Here is a 25654-nt window from a genome sequence, read left to right as displayed (position 1 = left end):
CGTTTAAGGGCACAGGCCAACCTCCTCCCCACCACACGAGCTGCAGGACCCGGATGCCCAACGAGGGCGATTAGAGCAGCCAGAAGCCCCTCACCTTTCTTGGCTGTTTCCATCTCTTCTTCGGTCCAGCGAGAACTCTCGTTCATCTCCATGGAAGCTGGAAAGGAAGACAACAGCGTGTTGGCAGCAGCCTGGAGCGGGGCGCTTTCTCTGCCTCGGTCTACTCGGGGCAGCCTGCTGGGTGGAGGGTATGCAGGCACCCTGTTTTACAGAGGGGGACGCTGAGGCGGGCCAGGGCCTGGACCCTGAGCAGCCTCTGTATGCACTCGGCTGGGAGCACGGTGACCACGTGAAGGCGGGGGGAGATGAGGAGGGACGTGAGCTTCAGATGGGCAGGGACCTCACCTGAGCGTGGACCCACTGGGGCCGGACGATCCCCTATCATGGGGGCTGCCCTGGGCATTGCGGGGTGTTGAGCAGCAGCCCTGGCCTCTACCCACTAGGTGCCAGGATCCCCCACTCCAACTGGGACAATCAAAAACGGTTCCAGACATGGCCACATGTCCCCTGCTGGAGGGCCCTGCTCTACAGGGTGATTATTGTATTCTCCCCTGACTCATGCGGTACAAGGATGAGGCTTCCCGTGTTACTGAGAAGGAACGCAGCTGCCTTGGAGTCGGGGGAGTTGGCCGAGTGTCTGCTGTGGCTGTTTCTGAGCCTCTCCTCCGAGTCCCCTACACGTGAGCCCCCGTTCTCCCCTGAAAGTCGCTTAAGACGCCGTGAGGGGGGCGAGCGTGAGGGACGTCAGCTTCACGGACTCAGTGCCTGGAACAGCGCTAGGCACAGAGTATGCACTTGGTAAAGGCCGCTGACCATCAGAGGAAAGTTCGGGCAGCTCCCCCCGCTCCCTGCTGCCATGGCCAGCTTTCCCCTTCATCCCCAACGGGACCCCCAGAGGCAGGCTGTGGAAGCGGAGCCTGGGGTGGGAGGTGCCCATCAGAGGGCCTGGGGTTGTGTTTTCCGCTCCGCCATCCCGGCCCCAACGTCAGTCCTGGGGTCCAGAAGAGCTTCCCAGAAGTCAGGTGCGCCAGTGCACTCCTGAAGGGAACCCACCTGCCCTGGGTCTCCGGCCGCTCCGGCACCAGCCCACAGGAGCTGCACGGGGTTTGCGGCCAGCGGGCTGGGTTTGAACCCCAACTGACTCGGACTTTACAGAGGCAACATCCCTTGTCTAAGGTTCAAACAGCCCATCTATGAAATGGGTACCAATGACCTCCCACGGGGAGAAGGAAGAGGTGCCTGGCACAAATCCTGGGTGTGGACGAGGGGGGCGTCTGTGAGACAGGAAACATCACCTCCATCAACGCCCACCCTGGGAAGACATCCAGGTGGCTGGGGCCTCAGCCTGAACACTCAGGCCAAGGGTCGGGGCTCCCGCACACGCCGGAGGGCAGGCCCCAAACGGCCAAAACGCTACAGACAGCAAGCACACACCGGCTGCCCCCCTGTGGCCGAACTTGGGAACTGCTACTCAATTCTTCTCTTTTGTTTCCCCCCTTGGGGTAGGGCGTGAGGCTCAGAGCACCTGAGGGTGGGCACCCACTAGCAGAAGGAGAAACTGAGGCCCACAGAAATGAAGGTACAGGGACTTCCCTGGAGGTCCAGTGGTTAAGACTCCACACTTCCACTGCAGGGGGCGTGGGTCTGATCCCTGGTCTGGGAACTAAGATCCCGCAAAAAGGGGTGGTTTTTCGGCGGCTTGCGGGATCTTAGTTCCCCGACCAGGGACTGAACCCAGGCCCTTGGCACTGAAAGAGCAGAGTCCTAACCATTGGACCACCAGGGAAGTCCCAAGGCCAGATCTTCTGAGTGAAAAACAAAACCAAATTGGTGATCTGGAATTTTATGTGAACTCTCCAGCTCTGGAATAAGCACGGCTGACAGCCAGTGAGCCTTTCCCATGCCCCAGGCACTGTTCTAGGCCCTTCCTACACACAAAGTCACGAAAACGCTCACCCCACGGTTACAGGCATTACAGGCAACCGCAGTGCCGATGAGGCAGGCCACTGAGGCACAGAGAGGTTAAGGAACTCGCCCCAGGTCACACAGCGAGTGTGCAGCTAATGCTGGGATTCTGAGCCTGCTGTGCTTGCGGCGCCCCTTCCCCAGCCCGAGACTCACCCAGCTCGGCGCTCTGCTGCGGGGTGATGGCCTCCTCGCTGTTGGCCTCATTGGCCATTGAGCGGGTGATGCGGCCTTTGCGTCTTCCCTGGCTGTTGGCGGTTTTGCGGCCTTTGGAGGCCACTGCCTCCTTCTCATCGTTGTCTTCCCCAGAGGTGTCATCCGTCTTCTCCCTAAAGGCCAGGGAGGGGAGACGGGGATGGTTTCACCGGAGCCGGGAGCCTAGATGGCAGTTTCAAGAGACCCGCTTTTCCTTAGCAAGATGAGCGCTGGCTGCCAGCGATTTTCTGCTCATCAGAGGGTAGGAAAGGGGGAAAACGCTTGGGGTGAGGGCTGGCTGGTAGCAATCTGCAAGGCTCCTTTATTCACCAGACGAGGGAGGACGGCTGGTAGCTGTTGTCTGCTTTATTCTCCTAACAGGGACGTGGGCTGGGAGTTAACTGACCGGCTATTTTATTCACCAAGTAGGGGTGTGGGCTGGTGGCTATCTGCAAGACCATTCTATACACCAAACCGAGGTGCTCTCCGCTCTCTGTCTGCAAGATTACCGGATTAACGGCATGGGGGTGCAGGCTGGTACACTCTTCAGGCCACTTTACTCCCCAAAGAGGAGACGACCCCCAAGGGGCCCTACAAATGACACTGACTTTGCCTTCTGTATTATCATGAACCACTGCGTCCTGCAGAAAACGCAAGAGGGAAGTTTCCTGCCGGTCTTATGCAGGCCGGGCCAGGCGTGTGGGGAGCATGTGACCTCAATAACTGGGGCCGGGACTTTCTCAGAAGCCGACTCAGGAGAGTTTACTGCGGGGCTGCTCAGATTTATCACCTCCGCCTTCCATTCATCTTCCTGAAGGGCCTCGCAGGAGCGTCTGGGAGACAAGGGGTAACGAAGCCAGATGTTCTCAGAAGCCACATTCCTGAGCCCACTCCAGGTACCTGGCGCTAAGCCGTGCCCACTCCCCCTTCCTCGGAGTGAATCTCCAGCTGGCTGTGCTCCCGCCCCCGGCAGGCACGGGAGGCTGTCGGGGGGGGCCCCCCCCCCGACCCCGAGGCGAGGCTGTGCCTTGATCTGCAAGAACTCACACTGACAGCGATAATTCTCAAGGTGAGGGCTGCCGCCTGCCTGCATACCTAGTCCTTCCGTGAGCAGCGAGCGCCTCTGACCCCCCCCCTCCCGCTCCCAGCATCTCAGGAGACTCGGCCGAGGAGGGGGAGGAGGAGAGGAGGCAAAGAGTTCCAGAGTCACTGCCTGGATTTATTCGCTCAGGAGTGGAGCTCAAATGAGCTATCAGTCTCCGAGGTCTCCAGAGGCTCCGAGAAAGGGCGGGCGGGCGGGCGGGAGGAGAGAGAGGAGCGGGCTTCCGGAAGGGGGGCTGTCGGGGACAGGCAGAGCAGAACACGCCTCCCTTCACGGCAGGCGATGCGTAGACGCCGCATCCTCACACCCCCTTACAGAGGGCCGTCCGCGGGCCCCGGTTCAGGCTGAGCGCGGACCCCGGCCCTGCCACCCCCCACCCGGGGGCCGCGGCCAGGCCCCTGCTGGGCGGCCGGGCAGCCTTACTTGATCAGCTCCTCCTTGTCATTCTCCACGTCCGGCTTCTCCTCCTCCTTCTCGGCCTCCTTCTCCTTCTCCTTCTCATCTTTCTCCTCCTGGTTGCTGCGGGGCATCTGCTGCTGCTGCTGTTGCTGCGGGGTCCCAGGGGAGGGCGGGGGAGAGGAAAACAGTGAGGCAGGTGAGGCTCTGCACCTGGGCCCAGCGAGCTGGGAGACGGGGACCTAGCGGCGTCGGCCTGGAAGAGGCCGCCGGCAGAGGACGCTGCGGGGAGCGGGGCTCGGAACCCAGAGCCCCCCTGTGGTGTGAGCTGGGCAGGGGAGGCAGGAGTCACGGGGTGAGGTATAGAAACTGCTAGTGTCAGACGCCTGGCCTCTTTCACTTGGTGACTGTGTGACCTTGGATGAGGGTCTTGACCTCTCTGTGCTCTGATTCTTCCCCTCGAAATCGTGCCGACCCCTCAGCCAGGGGCGGGGAAGCTGAAATGAGATTCCCCATACAGAGCTGCCATCTGGCACCAGTATTTACGTGGGGTGGAAGCCCCCAAGGCAGGAGGGAGGGGGCCCTGGTCAGCTTCAGGCAAGAGCATGGTGAACATGGTGAACAGGGTCACACCCTGATGCCCCAGCCTGCCTGCGCCTGACAAAGCTCAGGCCATCTCTCTAAGCCTCAGTCTCCACGTCTGTAAAATGGGCAGATGGAAGTGTTGTCCCCAGGTTCCCGGGGGCCCGTGTGAGGATGGTTGCTGCTATGATGAGGGTCCACTTTTGCTGCCGTGGGCCTGGTCTTCCTCTCACGCCAGTCAGCCCTCAGAGGGGAAAAGAGCAGGCCCCGCTGGACAGGAGAGATCAAAGGGGCTCACAGCAAAACCAGCCACCCTTCCCCCACCCTGCAGGCCTGCCTGTTCCTTTCATCTCCTTCCCAAGTGGGCGGGACAGGTGCTGACACTGCCCTCACCAAGACAGGGGGGAAGTGGGAGCTCCTCCTCACACCGTCACCCTTTCTGTCCAGCCTGATTTCTTTTAAGGCACACACTGATTCTCTTGGCCACCCCAAAGTCCTCCTTGCGGGCAGCTGCCAAACCAGACCATCTTTCCATCCCACTGAGCCAAGTGAAATGAAAACAAACACGCCGCAAAGCCTTTCAGTGTGTACTGAGGGGCGTGGTCACACCAATTCTCCAACCAAGGAGAAAGAAACCCGAAGCCCGCGGGGAAGGTAAGAGTGGGGTTCGAGGGTTCCCGGTTCCCTTTCTCCCCATCTTTCCTCCACACCAGGAACGCAAGCCAGTGCCTGGCACAGGCTGCCCTGGCCTGTGACCTCACCACCACCAATCCCCCCCTGCCCCTCTCTGTAGCTTTAATTTATGACTCACGATGCCGCTGAACACAGGGGCCAGCTACAGGCATTCTGTGGACGCCGGGGCACACAGCGGGGGCCTGCACATTCACGGGGAACCGTGGGCTTCCCGAGGCTGCAGCAGTGTCCACCCTGGAACCTCCTGGCTCAGGTCTGCCCCCTTCTCTCTATTCTGTAAGAAGAGGGCCTGGAGGGGGGCCACAGCCTCCCTCTATCCCCTGCTACGTTGCTGTCAATTCCCGACGGGTGGCCCAGTGTCCTTGAACTAGCCTGTCCCTCACCACCACCCCAAACCCTGAAACACTAAACTTCCAACAGCCGGGGAGCTGTGGCCGCCTCTCACCCCTGACATGTGGAGCCTCGGCTGGAGCTGGCCCCGCAGATGGGAGCTGGGGCGGAGAAGATGAGGGGGACCAGGGACCAGGACCCAGAGCAGGGGGAGATGGCACGGCCGACTGAGGAGGGTTCCCCCTCCCTGGGGGCTGCTCGGCACGGCTGCTGTGGCCACCAGTGAGACATGCCCGGCTTCTGCACACCCAGGAACCTGACGCCCAGGGCCAGAAAGGGCAGGGCCGGGGCTTTCCAACGGCAGGGAGCGTGACATCTCCTAAGACCACCGTTGGTGCCAAGAACGCCCAGCTGGGCTGCAGCCTCACTCCAAAGCTTTACCTGCTGTCCCTCCCAGCAGCCGACTCCAGGCTTCCCTCCTGGAGCAGCTGTTGTTGTCCCCTGGGTCCAGGCTGGTGGGGTCTCCAGGCCCCCTGGAATCTCATCCGTGGGCCGCCAAGCAGGCCACTGTCTGCCCCCGGCACGGCCAGCACAGATGACCAGGGCTGCTGCCCAGCGAGTGTGCACCTGCGCCCTCCTGCCCAGGGCCTTCCTGCCGCCGTCCCCCTCCAAATCCTCAAAAAGCCCCACTGCGGAAGATGCCAGCATTTCCCAAGAGCTTCCTACACGCCCGACACTGCGCTGTGCACAGTCTATTGACCAGCTCCCAGCCCCTCTGCAGTCCTGAGGATAAAGGCAAAGATGAAAGAACCAGCAGTAACAGTGACCTGGGGTTTGTCCAGGGGGGCTGCTCCTTCTCTGCAGCACGCCGAGCGCCCTGCAGATATCAATACTATTCCACGTACTGCCCTTAGCCTGCCTCGGGCGGAAAAGGGCAGTGATCACTGCTCCCATTCTGCAGAGGAAGAAACTGAGGTTCAGGCTGGCAAAGCTGCACGGTCTCAGAGCAAGGGAAAAGGGGGTCTCAGAGTGGGGAGCGGGCGTGATCTTGTCGCCCCCAAAGCCCCGCTGAGTCTCACGCAACTCCACACCCTGGTCAGCATCCTGGGCCTCAGATGGGGGTGCTATGGGCATCCCTGCCCCTTTCTGCCTAGCCTACCCCGTCCCCCTTGCAAGATTCCTAGAGTCCTGATCTGGGCCTGGGCCAGCCCAGAATGACCCCCTCCCCTGAATAATCATCCACATCACAGCATTAGTAATAAAAAGAGCTCCAAGTGCCATGTGCCGGGCACATGTTTTATGTACTCCCTCATCTCCTTCACCAACCCCCATCTTTCTCCCATTTTACAGAAGAGGAAACTGAGGCACTGCCAAAGCTGGGAAACAGCAATGCCAGGATTCAAACCCAGAGCCTGAGTTGACCCTGGTTACACCCAGGCCTCTCTCCCTCCTGCCATCTCCACCCACCCCCCGCCTGCCCCACCCAGTCTCGTGAGGAGGGTCCGAAGTCCCAGTCAGCACTAGAACCCGGTCATTATTCCCGTCGTGTCCCACCCAGGTGCGTGATCCCGGGGTCAGACCCCGTGACCTTCTCCCTGACACTCCAGGGCAGGGGCAGGCGACTCCCACACCCCACCCTCTGGGAGAAGTGGGTACGGCAACTTCAGAGCCACCCTGGAGCCGTGGCACAGAACCCCGTGGACGGGCTCCCGGTTTCCTGGGGCCTGAACTCCACCTCCCTCTGGAGAGGTGTCCGTGTGCCCCGAGCTGAGTGATGCGAGTGGAAAAGGATGAAAGGGAGAAACCCCAGGTCAGTCCTGGTCTTAAACGTGGTCTCCACTGGGAGGGACCGCCAGGCACAATGGTGACCACCTGCCTGGCCTCCTGGTGGGCACAGCAGGTGAGCGGCTGTCGTTGGGATGTGTGCTCCACTCACTCTGGGAGATTGACGGCGCGAGAGGGAGGCCCAACTGCCAGGCCCCCGTCAGCCACCTCAGTCCCCGAAAGCCTTCGACGTCAGAGGACAGCAGATACGGCGACGGCTAACTCAGGGACAATTCACACCTCCTAGGGCTCCGCTTCTGATCTCAGGCCCGTCGCGGATCGCAGAACGGCACTTGCTGGGTTTCATGGGCAATTTAAAGCCACTGTTCTCACAACTGCACACACAGATCACCTGAGGAGCTCTGGGAAGTCCCGACGCCCAGGACCCACCCACACCAGTCACATCAGAATCTCAGGGTGAGAGCCCGGCATCAGCGTGTTTAAGTTCCCAGGTTATTGCAATGGGCAGCAAGGTTTGATGACCAGAGCATAAGACAAGGAGCCAGCAAACTTTCTGTAAGAGCCAGATGGTAAACACTTTAGGGCCATTGGTCCATCGGTCTCTTTTGCAACAACTGACTCTGCCGTTTGTAGCTTGAAAACAGCCGAAGTGTAAACAAGTGAGAATGGCTACATGCCAACGAAACTGTTTACAAACACGGGTGGGGGGCCAGATTTGGCCTGCAGGCCACAGTTTGCCCACCCCTGCTCCCGACGAGCACTGTTCAAACTGAAATGCACACACGAACCACCTGGGGATATTGGGAAAATGCAGATTCCCACTCCTTGGGGCTGGGGCAGGCCTGAGACCCTGCATTTCTAGGTAGCTCCCAGGGACGCCAGATGCTGTTGGTTGCCGGACCACACCGTGAGAAGCAAGGCTTCCGGGGGTCCCTGGTTCACGAAACACATCCAGGACCCTTGCCGCTGGCAGCAGGGGATGCCTGTGGACACGGGAGAAGCAGCAGAAGCCAGACTCCACCGTCTCAAATGCTTCTGGAGCTCAGGACGACGCTCACCTTTGCTTTCCAGACATGCCATCGGTCATGCTGACAATGGGCTTCGTGCCCAGCGCTTGGTCGTGAACGTCCCTCCCAAACCACAGCACAGCTCTGAGGAAAACCTGGCCGGATCTATGGTTAGCCAGAGCCAGCAGTTCAAATCCCTGAGGGACCCCTACTTCCGGAGCGCTGAGTGCTGGACAAACTGAGCCTGCTCTGTGCTGAAGCCCCAGACCGGGAGCTGCACAGAAAATGATATGAATAAAAACAACAAATGCTGATGAAGCACAACGAACACGTGATGAGGCTTTCTCCTCCTCATTTGATACCTGCAGTTCACAAAATCCTCCCAACAACGCTGGCATTATCTCTGTTTTATAGAAGAGCATACAGAGACACAGAGAGGTTAACCCACCAAAGGTCACACAGCATTTCCGAGCAAGATCCTACAGGCAGGTGCTCTGTCTCTCACCCTGGGGAACCACAGGCTCCTCTTCACCCCCGTTAAGCCAAACTGTTCATTCCCTCCACAAGCACGCTCTGAGCCCCCATGGGGCACACCAAGTCACAGAAAATACAGTCCCCAACCTTACGGAGCTAGAACGGGACAAATGGAGGCTGCAGGGACAAGAAAACTTTAAAAAGGCCCAGCACGTGGCAGGTGTGACAGTGATTCATCCTGACCAGCGGGGATGAGGTAGGAGGCCTCCGAGTTGAATCTCCAAAGGCTTTTGGCGGAGAAGGATGAGAGGGGACGTTTCAGGGAGGGGACTTCTTCAGGCAAAAGCATGCCGACGTGAAATCGCCCACGGTCCTTACAGAATGACATACTGGACTTGGCTGCAGAGCTTGACTGGCTTTAACGCCCGTGCTCAGAAATACGGGAGGTGCCCTGACAGCACCTGAGGGCTTTTTTCAGAAGGTGGAGGGTGGGCAGGATTGATGTGTTCCACGCCGTGTTTTAGGGCGATGCGGCAGCGGGTCAAGGGTGGGGTGGCCATTGGTTCCAGGAATGAGAGGAGAGAGTCCAGTGAAAAGGTGGTACCAACCATCCAGGGAGGAGCTGGTGAGATTTAGTGCTCTAAATGCCTGATGAGACCTTCCCGACACCCAGCAACACCGACTGCGGCGCAATCTCACTCATTCACTCAACAAACACTCTGCTGAGCATGTACTACGTGCCGAGTGCCTCCAGTGAGCAAATCCAGGAGGGTTCTGCCCTCGAGACACCCTATCTCTTGGCAGTGGGGGAAGGGAGATCGCAGGAGCCCACGGTTGGTGGGAGGAGTGGGGTCAGGGGTCAGGACCAAGACACAAGAGTTTTCTGTTGCTGGCAGCCCCTCCCTGACGTTCGGCCCCCACCATTCTGATCCAGTTCACGTGGCTTCCTGGAAAAAAAAAGGCAGGCAGGGGATGCCGCCTTGCCCCGTGAGGGGCGTCCTTTATGAGACACACAGATATAAGTGTGTTGGGCCGGCGCGTACCAGCTCACAAGTGCAGACTTCAGTTTCCAGGAATTTTGCAGGTTAGCTGTTAAAAACAGCCGTTATTAAAACTGGAAATGCATCACTTTACAATTAAAGAAATTATCATAAAAACAATGGTACTAAGTACTCAGAATGCATCCCTTCCCAATTACTTGACTCCATCTGGCTGTTATCTGTGCTCTCGTATGCCACCGCATCCACGTGGCAGAAGTAGGATATGGTCCCGGCCCCCGAGGCGCTATGCACGCCCCCTTCCCAATTCCACGTTCAGTGGGTGGCTTGGAATCAGCATGATGGGAGCGTTTACACCGTGGTAATCGGCACGCGCTACAGTCGGGGCTTCGCCCCCAGAAAGCTGGTTGTTAGACACTCACCAGCGCTCCGCTGCACACAGACGTGTCCCCAGAACCTGAGCAACGTTCAGCACCCTCGCCCGTGACGTCTGTTCTGCCTGCAAGGAGATGCCTGCTTGAGGCAGCTAAGGCTCTGTTTTAACTGTCAGTCGATCCTGTCCCGCCCCTTGGAATAAAATCAGTGGTCCACGGCACAAGGCCGGGCGATCTACCCCCTGCCCACCTCACCTACCTCCCTAATCCCCACCTTCTCCTCCTGCAAGATGCCACACTTGTTCCTGCCTCAGGGCCTTTGCACTCACTGTGTCCTCTGCCTGGGAGACTCTCCCTCCAGCTCTGCCTGACCAGTTCCTTCTTATCGCTCAGGTCGGAGCCCAAAGGATCCCTCCTCTGAGAAGCCTTCAGAGTCAGCTCCCTAAAAGCTGCCCTCTCTCCTGTCAGCCGCCTCCTGACCCCAGCTTACCATCTGTAACCGCTGCTACCACCTGAAATAACCACGCTAATTTACTTGTGCACTGTCCCTCTCCCACGTGGATGTGACAGCTCTGGGGACCTCGTCTGTCCTGTTCACTGTGGCATCACCTAGAATGGTGACATTGGGATGGAAGGACAAAACAGACTGGAACTTGGTCACCGTCTGCCCTCCCCCGGGGCCCCCTCCTGTGGTGGCTGGAGCTGGCCCAGGCCACACGAACGCTGCTCTTCTGGTAACCATTTCCTGATTCTTGGCAGCCGAGCTTGAAACGCTCGGATGGGAGGTCTGTCAGCCCCACACAGCCTCTCACCTCCTGGGGTCTGACTGACTCACACTCACACTTTCCATGTCCTCCTGTCCCTTTGGTGTGGTCCGCCTCAGACGGTGCCGACGGGGAGCTGGCTCTCCCCTGCCACTGCATCACGGCCCGTGAGAAGGCCGTGTCTCTCGTCTCCCAAAACGGCAGCCCAGCTTGCTGGGTCCCTGGGGCCTGGCCTTCCTGAGAACTGCGTCCCCCGGGATGTGTCTGGGAGACTGTGGGCCTAGACGAGCCTCCCATAGGTCCCTGCCCACTTAGCACAAAACTGGGCAGGGAATCAGGGACATCTGCTTGCTGGAGCCCTAAATCTGGACACAATCCCGCCCCCAGCGGAGCGGAAGCGGCTGCCTCCCGAGGGCCTGGGCGGCCCGGGAAAGTCCAACCGACCCGCAAGCTGGAGGCCCAGCCGGCCGGGGTGGCGGTTTGGGGCAAACACGCTCGCGCTCACCCAGCAGGCAGGGACAAGCTCAGCCCAAGCTGGGGCCGGCTACGCGGCCCCTCCGGACGGCACCGGCACCGGGGTGAGCCGTCAAGCGATTTCACCGGCCCAGGGTGGGCGGCCAGGGTCTGGGAACCGGCACCGACTGCACGGGCTGCCCCTCCCCCCGGGGACGCGCTTGGCCAGCCCTGGCCTGGAACGCCTTGCCTTCCGGTCACGCTGTCCCCTGTGCAAGCTGCCTGAGGCGCGGGAGTCTCTGGAGTGCAGAGCAACTGGGAACAAGGTCACCTGTCCCTCGGCAGGGAGCTGGGAGAGGAGGCGGGGGAGGGGAGGGAAGATGAAGGAGGGTGGGTGCGGGGGACACAGAGACAGGAGAGATGGGGGAAGGGGGCCTGCAGGCCAGAGATGGGGGAGGGAGCAGGCCCCACCTCCCTGGACTTCCCCTGATGACCCCCCAGGAGCGGGAGGCTGGGCGCCCTGTCCCCGTGCCCATCTCCGTGGGAAGAGAACACAACAGCCCATGTGGCCTCGAGGAGGAGACCCCAACCGGCCCAGCTCCCAGCTGGGCCCCCTCCCCTCTGCGGCCGCATCACCCTAGGGGATGGAAGCAGGGGCACTCACCCTCGGGGACAGGCCCCCTCCGCAGCACGGCCCCCCCATCGCCAGGAGGGCCACGTGGCCGCCCCCGGTCACTGCTGCGGAGCTGGGCCCCGCTGCCTGGGCCGCACTGGCTTCACAGCCTCGGTTCCCCGACAGTTTGCATAGTTAAGCCTACTTCTGACCGCAGCAGTCCTGGGCTCCAGCGCTGCAATTAGCTGGGATAATGTGGCCCCTCCATCCATGAATCATGAACTATAAACCGCTATGCCGTCACCAGTGCTCCGAGTTGGCCCCCGGCTCCGACGGTGATTCACCTCGAGGAGAGGACGCTGGGGCGCCACCCACAAGCTCCCCAGCCACTCACAGCCGGATCTCGGGGGCTCGGGTCCAGGAGGTGAGGGCTCGGCCCCCTCCTGCCGAAGCCCAGGTGTGTGGGGCTGGCAGGGGGTGGGCGTGAGGGGGCTAGAATTCCTGCGTCTCCCTCTGTCAGAATACGGGGAAGCTTCTGGAAAGTCGGTGGCATCCTCTCTTAAACAAGAAGAGCATCCTCACACTCCAAATGGCCAACACGTGTCCCAGCCACGGCAGGGCCAGGCAGCAGCGCAGAGGACGCCGGGGCGGCCTTGCCCTCTCGGGTCATCGAGGGTCTGAGACCAGACACATAGGACGGCCAATGCTTTTCATGGAGGAATTTTATATCCCCTTTCCTAACCATCCACGCTTTCGAAAGGCAACCACCGCAATGACGAACAAGGGGCTCGGCAAAGGGTGTGGTGAGGCTGTGATGGGGCGTGTGTCACCTGAACACACGAGGTGACATCTTGCTGCCAAATCTGTGCTTAAGCATTGGGGCAAGTCAGGACCACCGCAGAGTGTAGTTTGCAAATATGCAGATGTGCAGGATTCGTCCCCAGGATGGACTGGCCAGGTCCCTTTCTAGAAGGGGCCTCCGCCGCTACGAATGCCCTCAGCCTCTACGGCCCCTGGGCTAAGACCTGGCCCTCTCTGCCCACCTGGGAAGGGCCATTCCAGCTCCAGAGCACCGCCCCCAGGGTTGGTCCAGGCTGCCGTTGAGCCTGTGCCCCGCCTCGATTGCCCCTTCTGCCACTCTGCTCCCCTCCCTCCGCTTCCTTGGCAGGTGGGGACTCCCCAGTAAACACCCCGAAGGCCGAGGTCCGGAGAGGGTCCAAGAGTAGCAGGAATACTGCCAGGGCACTTGTTAGAAACGCAGATCCTCAAGCCCCACTGAGGGGCGCGACCCAGCAATCTGTGTTTTCCCAAGTCCTCGTGGTGAAAGTTCAAGAACTTCAGCTGGACGCCAGCTCCATCTCAGGGTCCACAACTCAGCCTGCGACACATCCCTCCCTGCAGCCCAGGAGGGCACAGCCCAAGGACACTGGCCACGGCCAATCTGGAGTGGATGGCGGTATCGGGAGAAGGAAGAAGGCCTACGATCTGGGGAGAATAACTTCCCACCGTGGGTTCCCCTCCTCCCCAGGCTTGGGGATTTGAGCCTGGAGCCCGAGACAGCCTCCCCTCATCACCGTGGCAGGAATGACCGGGGGAGGGGTGCTGGCGGCAGGTGTGTACCCCTCTGTCTCTGGCCCTGGGCCATGTCCAGCCAACTCAGGAAATGCGCCTTCTACAAGGTGGCAGCCTGGAGAAGGGCCCGCTCACTGACACCTCAGAAGTCCCACCTTATGTCTACCTCAGAGGTGCTTAATCGGGATGGGCTGTGAGACGCCGAGACAGCTGGGTTCAGCTGACACCCTCTCTCTAGCTTCCTGAAGGATCGTGGTCTCGTACGGCTCTGAAGGTGAAGCTTTACAGCCCTGGCATGCAGTAGGCACTCAATAATTGCCTGCTGGATGACCACACGATATCGTGCATCCGACGCCTCTGTGGAGGTGAGTGGGGGTCAACCTTAGAGAAATGAAGCGGGAGGGGCCCATCCGAGAGGCATCTGTCGGGCTGACAAGCTGAGCGGCGCCGCGTGGCCATCCTCAGCTACGGCGTGGCCGGAGCCACGGGAACCACGTGAGGCTCACAGCCTGTCCCAAGGTTCTGAGCTGCCAGGGGTGGGCCAAGGATTGATCGGACACAAGGATGGGACAGCAGAGCTGTCACCTGGGCGCCTGCTATGCCTCCGAGGCTGACTGCTCCCCTTCCCACGGTGGATCGCTCTCCAGGCTCATTCCCACCCGGCTCTTCTGGCTCCACAGAGCAGAGGGTCTCTGCCTGCCTCACACCCGACCTCCAACTGCTCACAGTATCAGCCCACGGGGGACCGCCACCGCCGGTGCCCATCCGTCCATCCACGTGTAGGTGCCCAAGCACATACACCCACACCCACTCCATGCCAGGCTGGGGAACCCCTACCCGTCTCACTGGGAGACTTATCAGCAGGATCACAGGTTTTATCACATCAGGCCCGCTGCAGCAACTGCACCTTGAATTACCAAGAGGGGCTGCGGGGTCGGTGTCTGCCGTTTATTTCGCTGTCACGGGGCAGAGGGAAGAGTTACGGCCACAAAGTCAACACTTGGGTTGACCCACTTATTCCATATTTATGAACAGGGCTGGCAGGCGGTGGTGAGGGCAGCGGACCTGCCTGGCACAGGAGCCCTTCCAGGGTTTGCACGTTAATTTCCGTCCCCGGCAGGGCCCGGGCCACATGGCACCTCTTTGCAGCCACGGCCGATCAGAGGGAGGGGAGAGCCCCAAAGATACGTCCCATCCCCCAAGGAGACAGGGGCCTCGTGCCCTGCCTTCTTCTCTCTTGCTGCAAGAGGCAGGGCACGAGGCATCCCTGCTCCAGCCTGGGAGCCCCAGCCTGAGCCGCCAGCCTGAGCAGACCGTTAAACCTCACCAGACAAGCCCCATGTCTCTCAGCATCGTGGACGCCACAGCTAACCCAGGACAGCTCAGATGAAAATAGGAAGCCAACGCCTCTCCTCTGCTATAAAACACTCCAGGGCCCCCAGTGCCCTGACCCTGGACTCTGTCCCAAGTCACATAATCCTCTCCCTACCTCTTCCCCCAGCCTTACCATACTCCAACCCAGAGGTCTTATACTGAGGGCTGAGGACAGATTTTGAGAGCAAATATGAGTTGTCCGGCCTATCCGGTGCTTTGTTGTTATTGGTTCTTACGTGACGTAAGATTTAAAAATCAGGCAATTTCACATAATTCTCTATCTCCAGCTCATCATCAAAAATCAGATCTGGCAATACAGGGCCAGGTAGTCAAGAGTCACCTGGAGCTGATATGAGGCACAAGCTCTCTAGTTAGCCCCAGGCCTCACCACTCCCTATTGTCTCCTATGGATTCTCCATTCCTTCATTCATTTAAGACCCTGGAAGGTATTGAGACCCCTGCTCCTAAGACTCTAAGGTACTGTGCACTCTCTCGTGTCCTGGTGCTTTTCCACCTGCTGTTCCCTCTGCCCAGGACACCCTCACCTCTGTCCTCGTCCTCCCAAGAGGCTGCTCCTCAACCTCATCTTTGGGGTCCCTTACTCAATGGAGCCTCTCAGGCAGACCACCGACAGGCTGACTTGGAACCACCTGTGTACACCTGGTCTAGACAACGAGCACAGAGTCCCCTGTGTCAGCACACAAATGTCCGACGGGCAGATGAGTCAGCTAGCAAGGCATTAACACCGTGAAGTGGAAGGCATGGCAGCCAGGACCAGGGGCAGGGGGCACCAACGGCCCCCCGCTCCCCAGGACTCATCCGGAGATAGCCCCTCCCTAAATGACGTCAGCACACAGTCTTTGCCTCCCTCCACACAAACGTGGCTCTCAGCACAGGGTGAGGAGAATGGCCCAATCTCTCCCCATCTGACTCAGAACCCTTTTGTCTCCAGAGCCCCCAGCCCAGCCACCAGCAAGGGCCTCATGAGCCCATCCACAGGGCCCCCACGAAGGCAGGGGGTCAGGGGGGCACTGGGAAGACGAGCAAGAGAACTGGCACACAGGAGATGCTCAACAAATAGCTGACGACGTTTTTAAAATCCATCTAGAGGCCTTTATCTCCCCCTTTATTTTGCCACAGTCCACACCACGCCCTCCTTACTGCCTCTTATGCCGGCACATTTATGCTCCCTGCCCCGGCATTTATTTGAGTTTCTGCGTCTCAGTCTAGAAAAATTCCTAAATGCACTTCAATTTCTAACACGCCACAGCTAGGTCTTTACAACTGAATAGCGCCAAGCCAGTAGGCCTCGGTTTTACACATCTGTTAGGTGGGCGAGCAGGCTGGCCAACGGTGGCTGCACAAAACTAGAGGAAAACCCTATCCACAAACCAAACGCAGCCACCCTTCAACGATCCAGGCCAATGACAACCAATGCTCAGTCTCAATCATCTTGGCCTGACGTGCAGAATGCAGTGAGGGGTTGTTTACTCTCCCGTCAGCAGATTTGCTTCCCTAATTATATGTGGCTTAGCCAACAGAAAAGTGGGTCTGTACTCCTGAAGCACAGTTCCCAGAAAGCAAGAAAGGAGACACGGGATGCGGGCTAGGAAGCTGCGTGGACCAACCCATCGTAGGCTATGGGGCTTGATCACAGAGTGATGGTTTCACAGGGGACACTGGGACCCCACAGGTGATGGCTGGACTTGATGCCCTCAGGGTCCGGCTCTCTCCAGCCTCGGGAAGGGAAGACGGTGGCCCCGGGGTAGGGGTGGGGGTCTGGGCTGGAAGATGCCAATGACAGGGAACACCCACCTAAGAGAACCTCTGTGTCCTGTCCTCCCAGCGCATGCTAATCCCGGCCTTCGTCCCTTTCCCCTGGCCGGTCCCCCAGGCCAGAGGCCCCAGGGAAGGGGCTGCCTCAACCAGCTCCAATCCGGCATCTAACAGCAGTGCCCAGAGCCTCCTGCAGCGTCCAGCCCGCATCCCTCTGCCTGCAGCACAAGCCCACTCCCCCTCACCCCTCTACTCCCAGCATCTGCTCTGGGCTGATTCTTAACAGCCCGGAAGTGAAACAAATCCCTCCCCTTCCCTCCATCTCCCCAACACCAAAACACTCGCGAGCCCCCTTTAAAATGTGTGCCACTGACCCCCTTCATCTTTAACATAATTTACGGAATTTTTTTTTAAACGAATTCCCTTTTCCTCTAACTCAAGAGGTCAGCGGACTTTTCCTATAAAGGACCAGAGAGTGAATATGTCAGGCTTTGCAGTTTCTGTCAGGACTACTCAACTCTGCTGTTGTAACAGAAAAGCTGCCACAGTAATATGTCAACGAATGGGCATGGCCGGGTGCCAATAAAACTTTATTCACAAAAACAGGTGGCAGGCTGGACTCTCGCGAGAGCCATAGTTTGCTAAGTCCTGCTCTAACTTAAATCATCCTTCAGTCATATCCGAAGCACTGATGTCTGAAAAACGGCAGGCTGACGTACTGGCTGTTTCTTTCTTTCACATATGCATTACGACAAAACACCAAAACTTATTTCTAAATTTTAAATGTTAAGTTTGTAGACCAGCCCAAGTCATCCTGGAAGCCCAGCCCTTGCTCTGGGAATACGACCCTAATCCACCACAGGGACGATGGGTCACCAAGCCTGGAGTTCTAGAATTTTCCAGGCTGAGGGTGGAACCGGCCATTTCTCCCAGGTCTCTTCTCTGCTGCTGGGATAGGAGCAACACCCCCAGAGAGGGTCTCCCAGCCGCCACTGAAGGGGCCCAAACTGAGGGACCCGCTGCTGAGAAACACGAGGAGATGTCACCGCACGCTGCCCCTGAGCACGCCGGGAGCCCGCCCCGCCCCCTCCTCACCTGGCCCTTGCCACGGCGCCGGTAGCTGCGTCTCACCAGGCTCTTGTAGTTCTCATTCTTCTTGGTCAGGTAGTAATAGAGGACACACTCAGCCACCGTCTGCAGGATGGAGAGAAAAAAGAGCTCTGAGGCGTGTGCAGTGCAGGCGGTCAGAGCAGGAGGCCGGGAGCCAGAGGCCTGGGTTCCAATCCTACCTCCTCCAGGTACTGGCTGGGTGACCCTAGCCAGCTTACCTAACCTCTCTGGGCCTCGGTTTTCTCACCTGTGTAGTAGGGGTACTAATAGCACATATTTCACAGGGTTGTCATGAAGACCAAGTAAGTTAATACACATACGTGGACCACAGAGCACACCCTGCAGAGGTGCTAACCTCTTCGTATTGTGGTTGGTGCTACTGGCAATCGTAACGATGAAGCTGTCGCCTGCCATCCCAGCCCCAGGAGAACAACGCCTCCAGCTCCCCGACGCGGGTCCATTCTCTCACCCTAACTTCCTCCTCCCTAACATTTAGGGCCCTGAGTAACCTCTTCCAAGCTTCGTGCATCCAGCCTAATGTCGCCACGCAACTCTTCGTCTCTTGGGACGTTTATGTCTTTTCTCTGCTTCGGTCTTTGCCCCGCGGACCGGGGTCTGAATCCCGGCGCCGCCACTTGCTGAGCAAATGACTGGCGCTCTCGGAACCCCACCACCTCCTCGTCCAAATGGGACCAGTAAGAGGGCATCGTCCTCAGAGAGCGACTGAAGGACAGAACACGACGATGCCGCCACCTGCGGCCACGGGGCCCAGCCCAGGTGACAGCTCGCCAATGCCAGCAGCTGTTACTGAGATGAGGTAAAATGTTTCCGTGATGCTCAGTGCTGGTGCCAAGCCCGGAACTGGCCTCTGAGGGACAATCGTGAGGGCTGCTGGGTGCAGAGGACGGCTGGGCCTCAAACCCCTGCGTCCTCATCCACTTCCTAGAATAGACTGTGAACAGAGGCTGCCCCCAAGCTCAACCTGACCACGAGCACGGCCCGCAAAATAGTTAAGAAAAACATTTTATAATCAGATGCCAATATCCGCAAACTGGGGGATGTGGGTGTCTGACTTCCCCTTGAACAATTCAGGAGAGTGTCTTCCCGTGCTGGGCGACCACGGGCTGGCCCTAAGCGTCACTTGCCCCTGCAGACAGGCACGGGCTGGCCAGTCCACCGAGCTCCCACCCTGCTACTGGCCTCACTCACCACCAGGACACGCCAGTCCCCAAAGGCACAGCTGGCAGCCCCAGCTTCAGACCCTTCTGGAAGCTCTATTTAAGTCTCAGCTTGGGCTGCCTCTTAGCCAAAGAACACCGTAAAGTTTATTCTCCAGCGTAGAGACCTCTGATTCCCTCATTCAAACAGTGCTGCTCTACTGCCAATTTCTGAAACCCCCGCTTCTATCTCCGGGGAGCCCCAACCTATTGCCTCCTGGGTTGTCCACACCCCTAGTTAAGAAGCTGTCACTAACCCAGAGGAGAGGCTATTTATAGGGCTTGCTTCTCCACACTGGTTTTTCAGGCCGGGAGAGATTTCGCTTCCCCACGCTGCCCCATCTCCCTCCTTCTATGGGTATCGGCTCATTGAGGGCAGATGCTGAAAACAACTGTTACCCTTTAAAATACCCGCCTGGATCCGGTTCCGACCGCCCTCCCACAGCGAGGAAGCGTGAGGCCTCCAGTAGCATGGTATCTGCAAAGCTGGGAGTGGGCGGACACCCCGTCTGAGAAACGAGATTCGGGGAAACGCTGCTTTAAACACCCAGAACAGCAGCTCCAGAAAGTAAACCTTTTCAGGAAGCTTGTCTGGCTCCGCCCTGGTGATGCTGGGGTCCAGCGGGCGACTCTGACACAGGGCCACGTCCAGCCCCCAAACCAGCTCCCTCCTACCTGTGGCCGCTGCGGCCACTGCCCAGCCTCGCCTCGTGGGTACACAAAAGGGGGCTTTACCATTTCCTGGGACGCTCTGTGTCCACCTGCCAACAGGGAACCGGAGCAGAAAGAGGCACCGCTCCAGGCTGGGTTTGGGGGCAAAAGGCGGAGCTCAAGCCTCAGTTCCACGTAAAGGTTTATCCAAAGGGGATGAGGATAAACCACACGCCAGGCTTCGCATCAGGGGTGTCAGCGTACAGTGACCATCAGAGGGACCTGGAAAGGTCATTCCATCCAGCTCCCTGGAAGATCGCCACTCTCGCCTATAAAGCCTTAATTAGGACGCCAGGCATGGCAGGGCTTCCAGAACCCATGTCCAGTCTGCCAGGATGCTCTGCTGCCATGTCTGAGGAGCCGGTGCACACAGCTCTCCTGGGGTTTCCCAGCCTGGAGCTCCGCCCTGTGAGAAGGGGGCGGGGCCTGAGGTTGCTTCTCCCAGGAGGGAGGAAGGAGGGAAGCGCCGTCAGACACAGCAAGGAGAGTAGGGGGCCAGCAGGCAGAGGCCTCGTGGGTGGGGAGGGAGGGTCCTTCGGCCCAGCCCAAGCGGCTGCCCCCAGGAGTGACCGCCAGAGGGGAACGGGGCGGGTGGCGCTGGGCCGGAGGGCAGGCTCACCTTCCTCTCCAGGAACGATGCGATCAGGCCGAAGTTCTTGGGGTGCTGCATGAATCTGCGGGGAGAGAAGGGCGGGCCTGAGACCAGGCCGAGGGGGGCTGCCCAGCTGGGCGGCCGCCGAGCTCCCGGGCGCCTGCCATCTCCGCTGGCCCGGCACCGCCCCACTCGGAGCAATTAAGCCCAGGGGGGTGTGGGAAGGGCCGCGGCAGGCGGGACGGAGGGCTAAGAGAGGGCGTTCCTTGGAGTGAGTCACTGGTTTTAGCGCCTTTGAAAATACATTTGTTTGTCCTGCTGGAGGCGGGTTCCAGGAAAAATGAGGACATGACATGCAGCCCTTTGGTGGGGTTCCCCCCCTTTTAAAATCTGCTTTTGTTTCTGTCTCCGGCTGGGCCTGAGAAGCTGGGCCTTGCCCGGCCCACGCGGGGCGCCACGGGCGAGGTCACGGGGCAGGGCCGTGAGAGGTGGGAGCAGAGGCTTCGAGTGCCCGCCAGGAGGCAGGCAGGAGGCAAGCCGGCCCAGGAGGCCGAGGGAAGGGACCCAAGCTGGAGGGGTGGCGGGGAGCTGGCACCCCACCAACTGGCTTCCTGCGAAACAGGGAGAATTACTGGGAAAGAGCTGGGCCAGACTGAAATGTCAGGGCCACAGGAGCAGGCGGACAGCGGGGGCGGAGATGTGGGTCACGGCTGCTGGGGCCCCGGGGATGCTGGGTGGAGCCTCGTCACGCCCGTCCCCAAGACGCACCACCGCCCCGCGGCCTCCCTGGGGAGAGGAGAGGCTGCTGGGGACGCAGGGGCCCCGGGGTCCCCCCACCCCCCCGCCGCCGCCGGAGGGAGCCTGGGCCAGCGCTGGCGATCGTCCTGCCCAGCCCTCCAGATGGCTGGGCAGGAGGCCAGTGGGCCCCTCCCCTGCTCCCCAACCAGACACTGGAGAAGCCAGAGCGGCCTCTTCTCTTTTCCCAGAGGAAGCCGCGAGTCAGAGGCAGGCTTCCCAGCCTGGGATCCTGCCTCGGGCAGCTCGCAAAGCTGGAGGCGGCCTAACGCCCTGATTTCCCAGACAGACAGTCTTCCCTTCTCCTCCCTCTCCCTGCCCCAGTGACACTTCCTTCCCCACAGATCCCTTCCTTGGGGTTTCCCCACGCAGAGATGGGGCCCCAGGAGACCAAGAAGCACACGTGGGAATCTCTTAGGTCACCTGTTCCACCTCCCTCCAACCTACACCTGGGTCCTCTACCATGTTTCCTGAGAGTTTACTCTGACACTGGGTACCTCCAGACGGCTAAACGAGGAGGCACTGAGGCTACACCCATTTTACAGACGTGGAGACTGAGGCTCAGGGAGGGGAAGTGGCTGCTCGAAGTCACAAAACCAGTAAGTGATGGAGCTCTACGCCACCGGCACGTGATTCTCCAAGGCCCTGAGTGCTGTCAGTTCCGCTGAAAACGAGAGGTCACCCAGGACCTTGAAAGACTCAAGGTGCCAAACTGGGTCTCAGCAGACATCAGCCCAGCCTGGGCCCCCCCATTCTGCAGCTACTGGACTAACAGTGTGAAATCCTTAGGTCGGAACAGCAACATGAAAAATCCAGAAAGGCCAAAACACAGAAAGCATTCCCAGAAAACTTTTTTTTTTTTAAAGAAAGCATAAATAAATAAAACATCAAACATACCAGGGGGAATTTAAATACCTAATGCAACAGTAATTCTTAGCATCCATGACCGTCCTACAGTCACTTCACTGGTTTTTAAATTGTACAACACCAGATACGGGACGACTTGATTCGACATCTGTGACCGTGAGGACCTAGAAATGAGCTGCTAACTACCTGGGTTTCCTGTCTCTGAGCAGTAAACCCCAAACACACGGCAGGAGTTGCTCCCCAAAGCGCTATTTCCTGTGGAAGGTCGCTGCATCTGTGTTAGGCGCTCGAAGGTGCATTACAGCGTCCCTCTGTTTTTATGCATGTTTTAGAATTTCCATAATCAAAAGCCATTTAAACAAACAAACAAAAACTTTCCACACAAGACCCTCTTCAGTAGCTCCTCCTGCATTTCCAAGTCCTGCTGTCTGCCCTGGCTGATGCACCCCAGCCTTGCCCATGACCCAGAGCCATCCCCGTCCCTGAAGCCCAGTCTGGCACTCTGGGGCCACCCAGCTCTGCAAAGGGCAGAGACAGCCCCAGCCCCTGTGGCCTGGCCCCGCAGTGGGTGGCTGGAGAACGTGGGACACCCCTTTTGAAGAAACTCTGAGGCCTTCTCGGGAGGCGGAGGTGAACGTGGACGCCCCGCAGCTGAGTCCCCACGCCCTCCTGGCTGAGCGCTGAGGCCTCTGCCTCAGTTTCCTGCCCTCTTGCCTTATGGGGGGTCCTGGGTCCTGAGGAGGCGCTCTGTGCCCAGGATGTGGTTCCCTGGGACACACATTTTGAGTCTGGTGGGTGAAAGGAGTGCTTTCTCCATCTGGTTCCTCACCCGTCTCCCCAAAACAGTCATTCTGCTCTTTCATTTGAGAAGAAGCCCCAAGCTTCACCTCTTAGCATCCAGTTCCTGCCTCTGCTTTCCAAAGACCCCCCACCCTGCTCCTTGGCTCCATACCCCCTCTCCCCCGACAAGCCTCTCCATTGCAGCTGAGCCCCTGCCCCGAAGCTGGGGGAGTCTGAATCCTGCCTCCACCATTTGCAAGCTGTGTGACCTTTGTTAAGTGTCTTAACCTCTCTGAGCCTCTGTTTCCTCATGTGAGTAATGGGGATGGCCTGTTAACGCCGTTATGAGGGATAAGAGGGACAAATGCACAAACCCCCGAAAACATCTGTCCAGTGTCTGTGATGAAGGATGTGCTCCACAAATAGCCACTTTCCAAGTAAAATGAAAACCGAAAAGTCACCGGCCAGCCAAATAACCCTGCCCGAGGCTTCAGCCCAGCCTCGAAGGTCCTCCTGCCTTGTTCTTCTGATACACTGCCCCATTTCATGTAAAACTGCCTTGACACTTTGTACTGGTTTGAACAGTGTCCCCCCAAATATCATGTCCTCCCAGAACCTCAGAAGGTGACCTTATTTGGAAATGAGTCCTTTGCGGATATAATTAGTTAAGATGAGGTCATGCTGGAGTAGGGTGGGCCCTGAATCCAATGTGACTGGTGAATTTATAGGAAAAGGAGAAGACACAGAGAGACACACAGGAAACAAGACCACGTGAAGACACACTGAGATGGTGAGATCCATCTCCAGGCCGAGGGATGACAAAGATCGCCGGCCACTACCAGGGGCCAGCCAGGTGCGAGACCTGGGACAGACTCTCCCTTGGAGCCTTCAGAAGGGACCACCCCAGCCCACACCTTGATCTTGGACTTCCAGCCTCCAGAACTGTGTGAGGATAGATTCTTGTTGTTTAAAGTCACACGGCTGGTGGTCATTTGTCGTGGCAGCCCTAGGAAGCCAGGACAAGCCTCAACAGGACAGGTTTCTCAGGGCAGGGGAGGGTGGCCCGGCCAGGCCCCCACCCCCGTGACGGGGACTCACTTCTCCCGGAAGGTCTCCTTCTCCTGCTCGCTCCACATGTTCATGACCTGGCGGTCTTTGTACACCTTCATGGGGTCGTCCATAAGCCCGTTCATGTTGATGAACTTGATACGCTGCTGGTCGGCGTCGTACAGCATCGGTGGGATCACGGCCAGCTGGCGCATCTGCTTCTCCAGGTTCTGGAGGGAAGTGGAGACGGCACAGGGCTCCGGTTGGAAAGCACAGGACAACGGGAACAGGGTGGGGAGGGGGAGGGGTGCTTGCGCCAGCACAGGGGACCCAGGTGAGGAGCAGAGGGTAGGGGTGTTCCGGGCGAGACAGGAAAAACGCAAAACCAGCGAGAAAGCGAATGATGAGTTAAAAAATAATAATAGCCCGTGCAGGGGGAAGGGAGAATTTAAAGGCGGCCCCAGAGAGGTTTACGGTGGGCAGGGCTGTTAAATTAAATGCAGACAGCAGCAGCCACCTTATCTGCAGAAAGAGGGGAGCAATGACTCTTCCGTTTGGAAATGCAAGTGCCATAAAATACTGCAAGAAAGATGTGCAGCCCAGCTGGGCCAGACTAGCTCAGGAGACGGGGCCTGGCCCTCCAGCTTCAGAGGGCACGCGGGGTGGGGCGGGGGGCTGCCTTGCTCTGGGGGGGGCCCGGTGAGGCTGCAGAACCGTTTCCTCACCCGCCACCCACCCCCAGCCCTGGATCCAGCTCCTTCAAGCGTGCCCACTGGGGACCAAGCCTGCCCAGCCCCGTGCTCGGCAGGAGTCGGGCGGGCTCACTCCTAATGCACCAGGATGGCTATTAAGAGGCTCTGAGCCGCCACTCAGCTGGACTCATTTCCCCAAATCTCTGCAGCCAGCCCATTACTGGCGATTAATTACCCATCTCCGGAGGCAGGCAAGGGTCCAGCCCGGCCAAGGTCAGCCAGTTCAAAGGCTCCGCTGCCCAACCTCCCACATCCAAGCTCTCCACTCAGTGCTGGGGATTCCCAACAGGAGCAGGGGAGCGCAGCGGGGGGCACGGCCCTGACCCTCGGCTGAGACGGGCCCCCCACAGAGGCCTGAGCCTCCCCCGAACTCCAGCAGCCCTCCAACACCTTCACCTCCCCGACGTCCTCGGCTGCCCGAGATACACAGCACTGGCAGACCCCAGGCAGGGTTTCTCCTCCAGGAACCCCACCCCTGCTCTGCTGCCTCTCCCCAACGGGGCACGAGCGCTGACTACCGCAAGCTCCCCCCAAATGGAGAGCATCGTTCCTCCCGCCCAGCCCCCTCCTTCCCACCCTCCCAGGGAACCTCAGGTCAGCCTGGGCTGGGTGAGGTGAAGTTTCTGCCCTGAATTCCCTTTCCAACCATCACCCGCGAAAGCTGTTCCCTCAGCATCCCTGGGGACACTGGTGGCTGCATTCTTGTGCGGCCCGGACCTGGGGAAGCGGGCCTCTGGGATGGGGGCCGGGGTGGGTGGGAGGGGGACACTGAATCAGCTGGGATGCCAGGCGCCCTGCTTGCATCAGGCAGGGAACACACGGGAAAGGGCCGCCCTCTTCTTGTTCCCACATGCCCCTGTGGGACGTGTACGTGGCCACAGCATTCCGGGAGGGAAAGGAGCTCGAGCGAACCCACAGGTGTGAGGACAAAGGCTTTCCAAGTTCTGCTTTCTGCAGACTGAAGGGTGTTCAAAACAGGGACATAGCACGTGAAGTTTTAAAACGAAGGCTCTTTTTTAACGGCCAGAGAGTCTGAACTACCTGCATCAGACTCGCGTGAACAGCCTGGTGAAAAATGCAGATTCCTGAGCTCCACCCCAGATTGGCTACATCAGAACAGCTGGGGCAGGGCCCTAGGAAACTGTAATTCAAGCCAGACTCCCCCTCCCCAGGACTCTTCAGTCTGTCGGAAGTGAGAATCAGTGGCCTAAGCAGTGCTACCCAACAGAATGTTCTGCAACGATGCAGGTGTTTACTGCCTGCTCTGTCC

The 25654-nt window shown here is 59.0% G+C and overlaps 1 protein-coding gene across 1 annotated transcript in view; it reads right to left on the bottom strand.

Annotated features, from left to right (window-relative positions):
- Positions 1–25654, bottom strand: part of NCOR2 (nuclear receptor corepressor 2) — a 222967-nt gene that overhangs the window by 69302 nt on the left and 128011 nt on the right. Inside the window, 6 exon segments of the mRNA XM_036823685.1 lie at positions 95–157; positions 2182–2354; positions 3746–3870; positions 17609–17707; positions 20171–20225; positions 23684–23862. Of these exon segments, the coding sequence (XP_036679580.1) occupies positions 95–157; positions 2182–2354; positions 3746–3870; positions 17609–17707; positions 20171–20225; positions 23684–23862 (694 nt within the window).

This window comes from Balaenoptera musculus, chromosome 14 (genome assembly GCF_009873245.2).
Source record: "Balaenoptera musculus isolate JJ_BM4_2016_0621 chromosome 14, mBalMus1.pri.v3, whole genome shotgun sequence".
NCBI lineage: Eukaryota > Metazoa > Chordata > Mammalia > Artiodactyla > Balaenopteridae > Balaenoptera > Balaenoptera musculus.
Note: the sequence above shows the minus strand (reverse complement) of the source record. Positions and strands in the feature narration are given on the sequence as shown.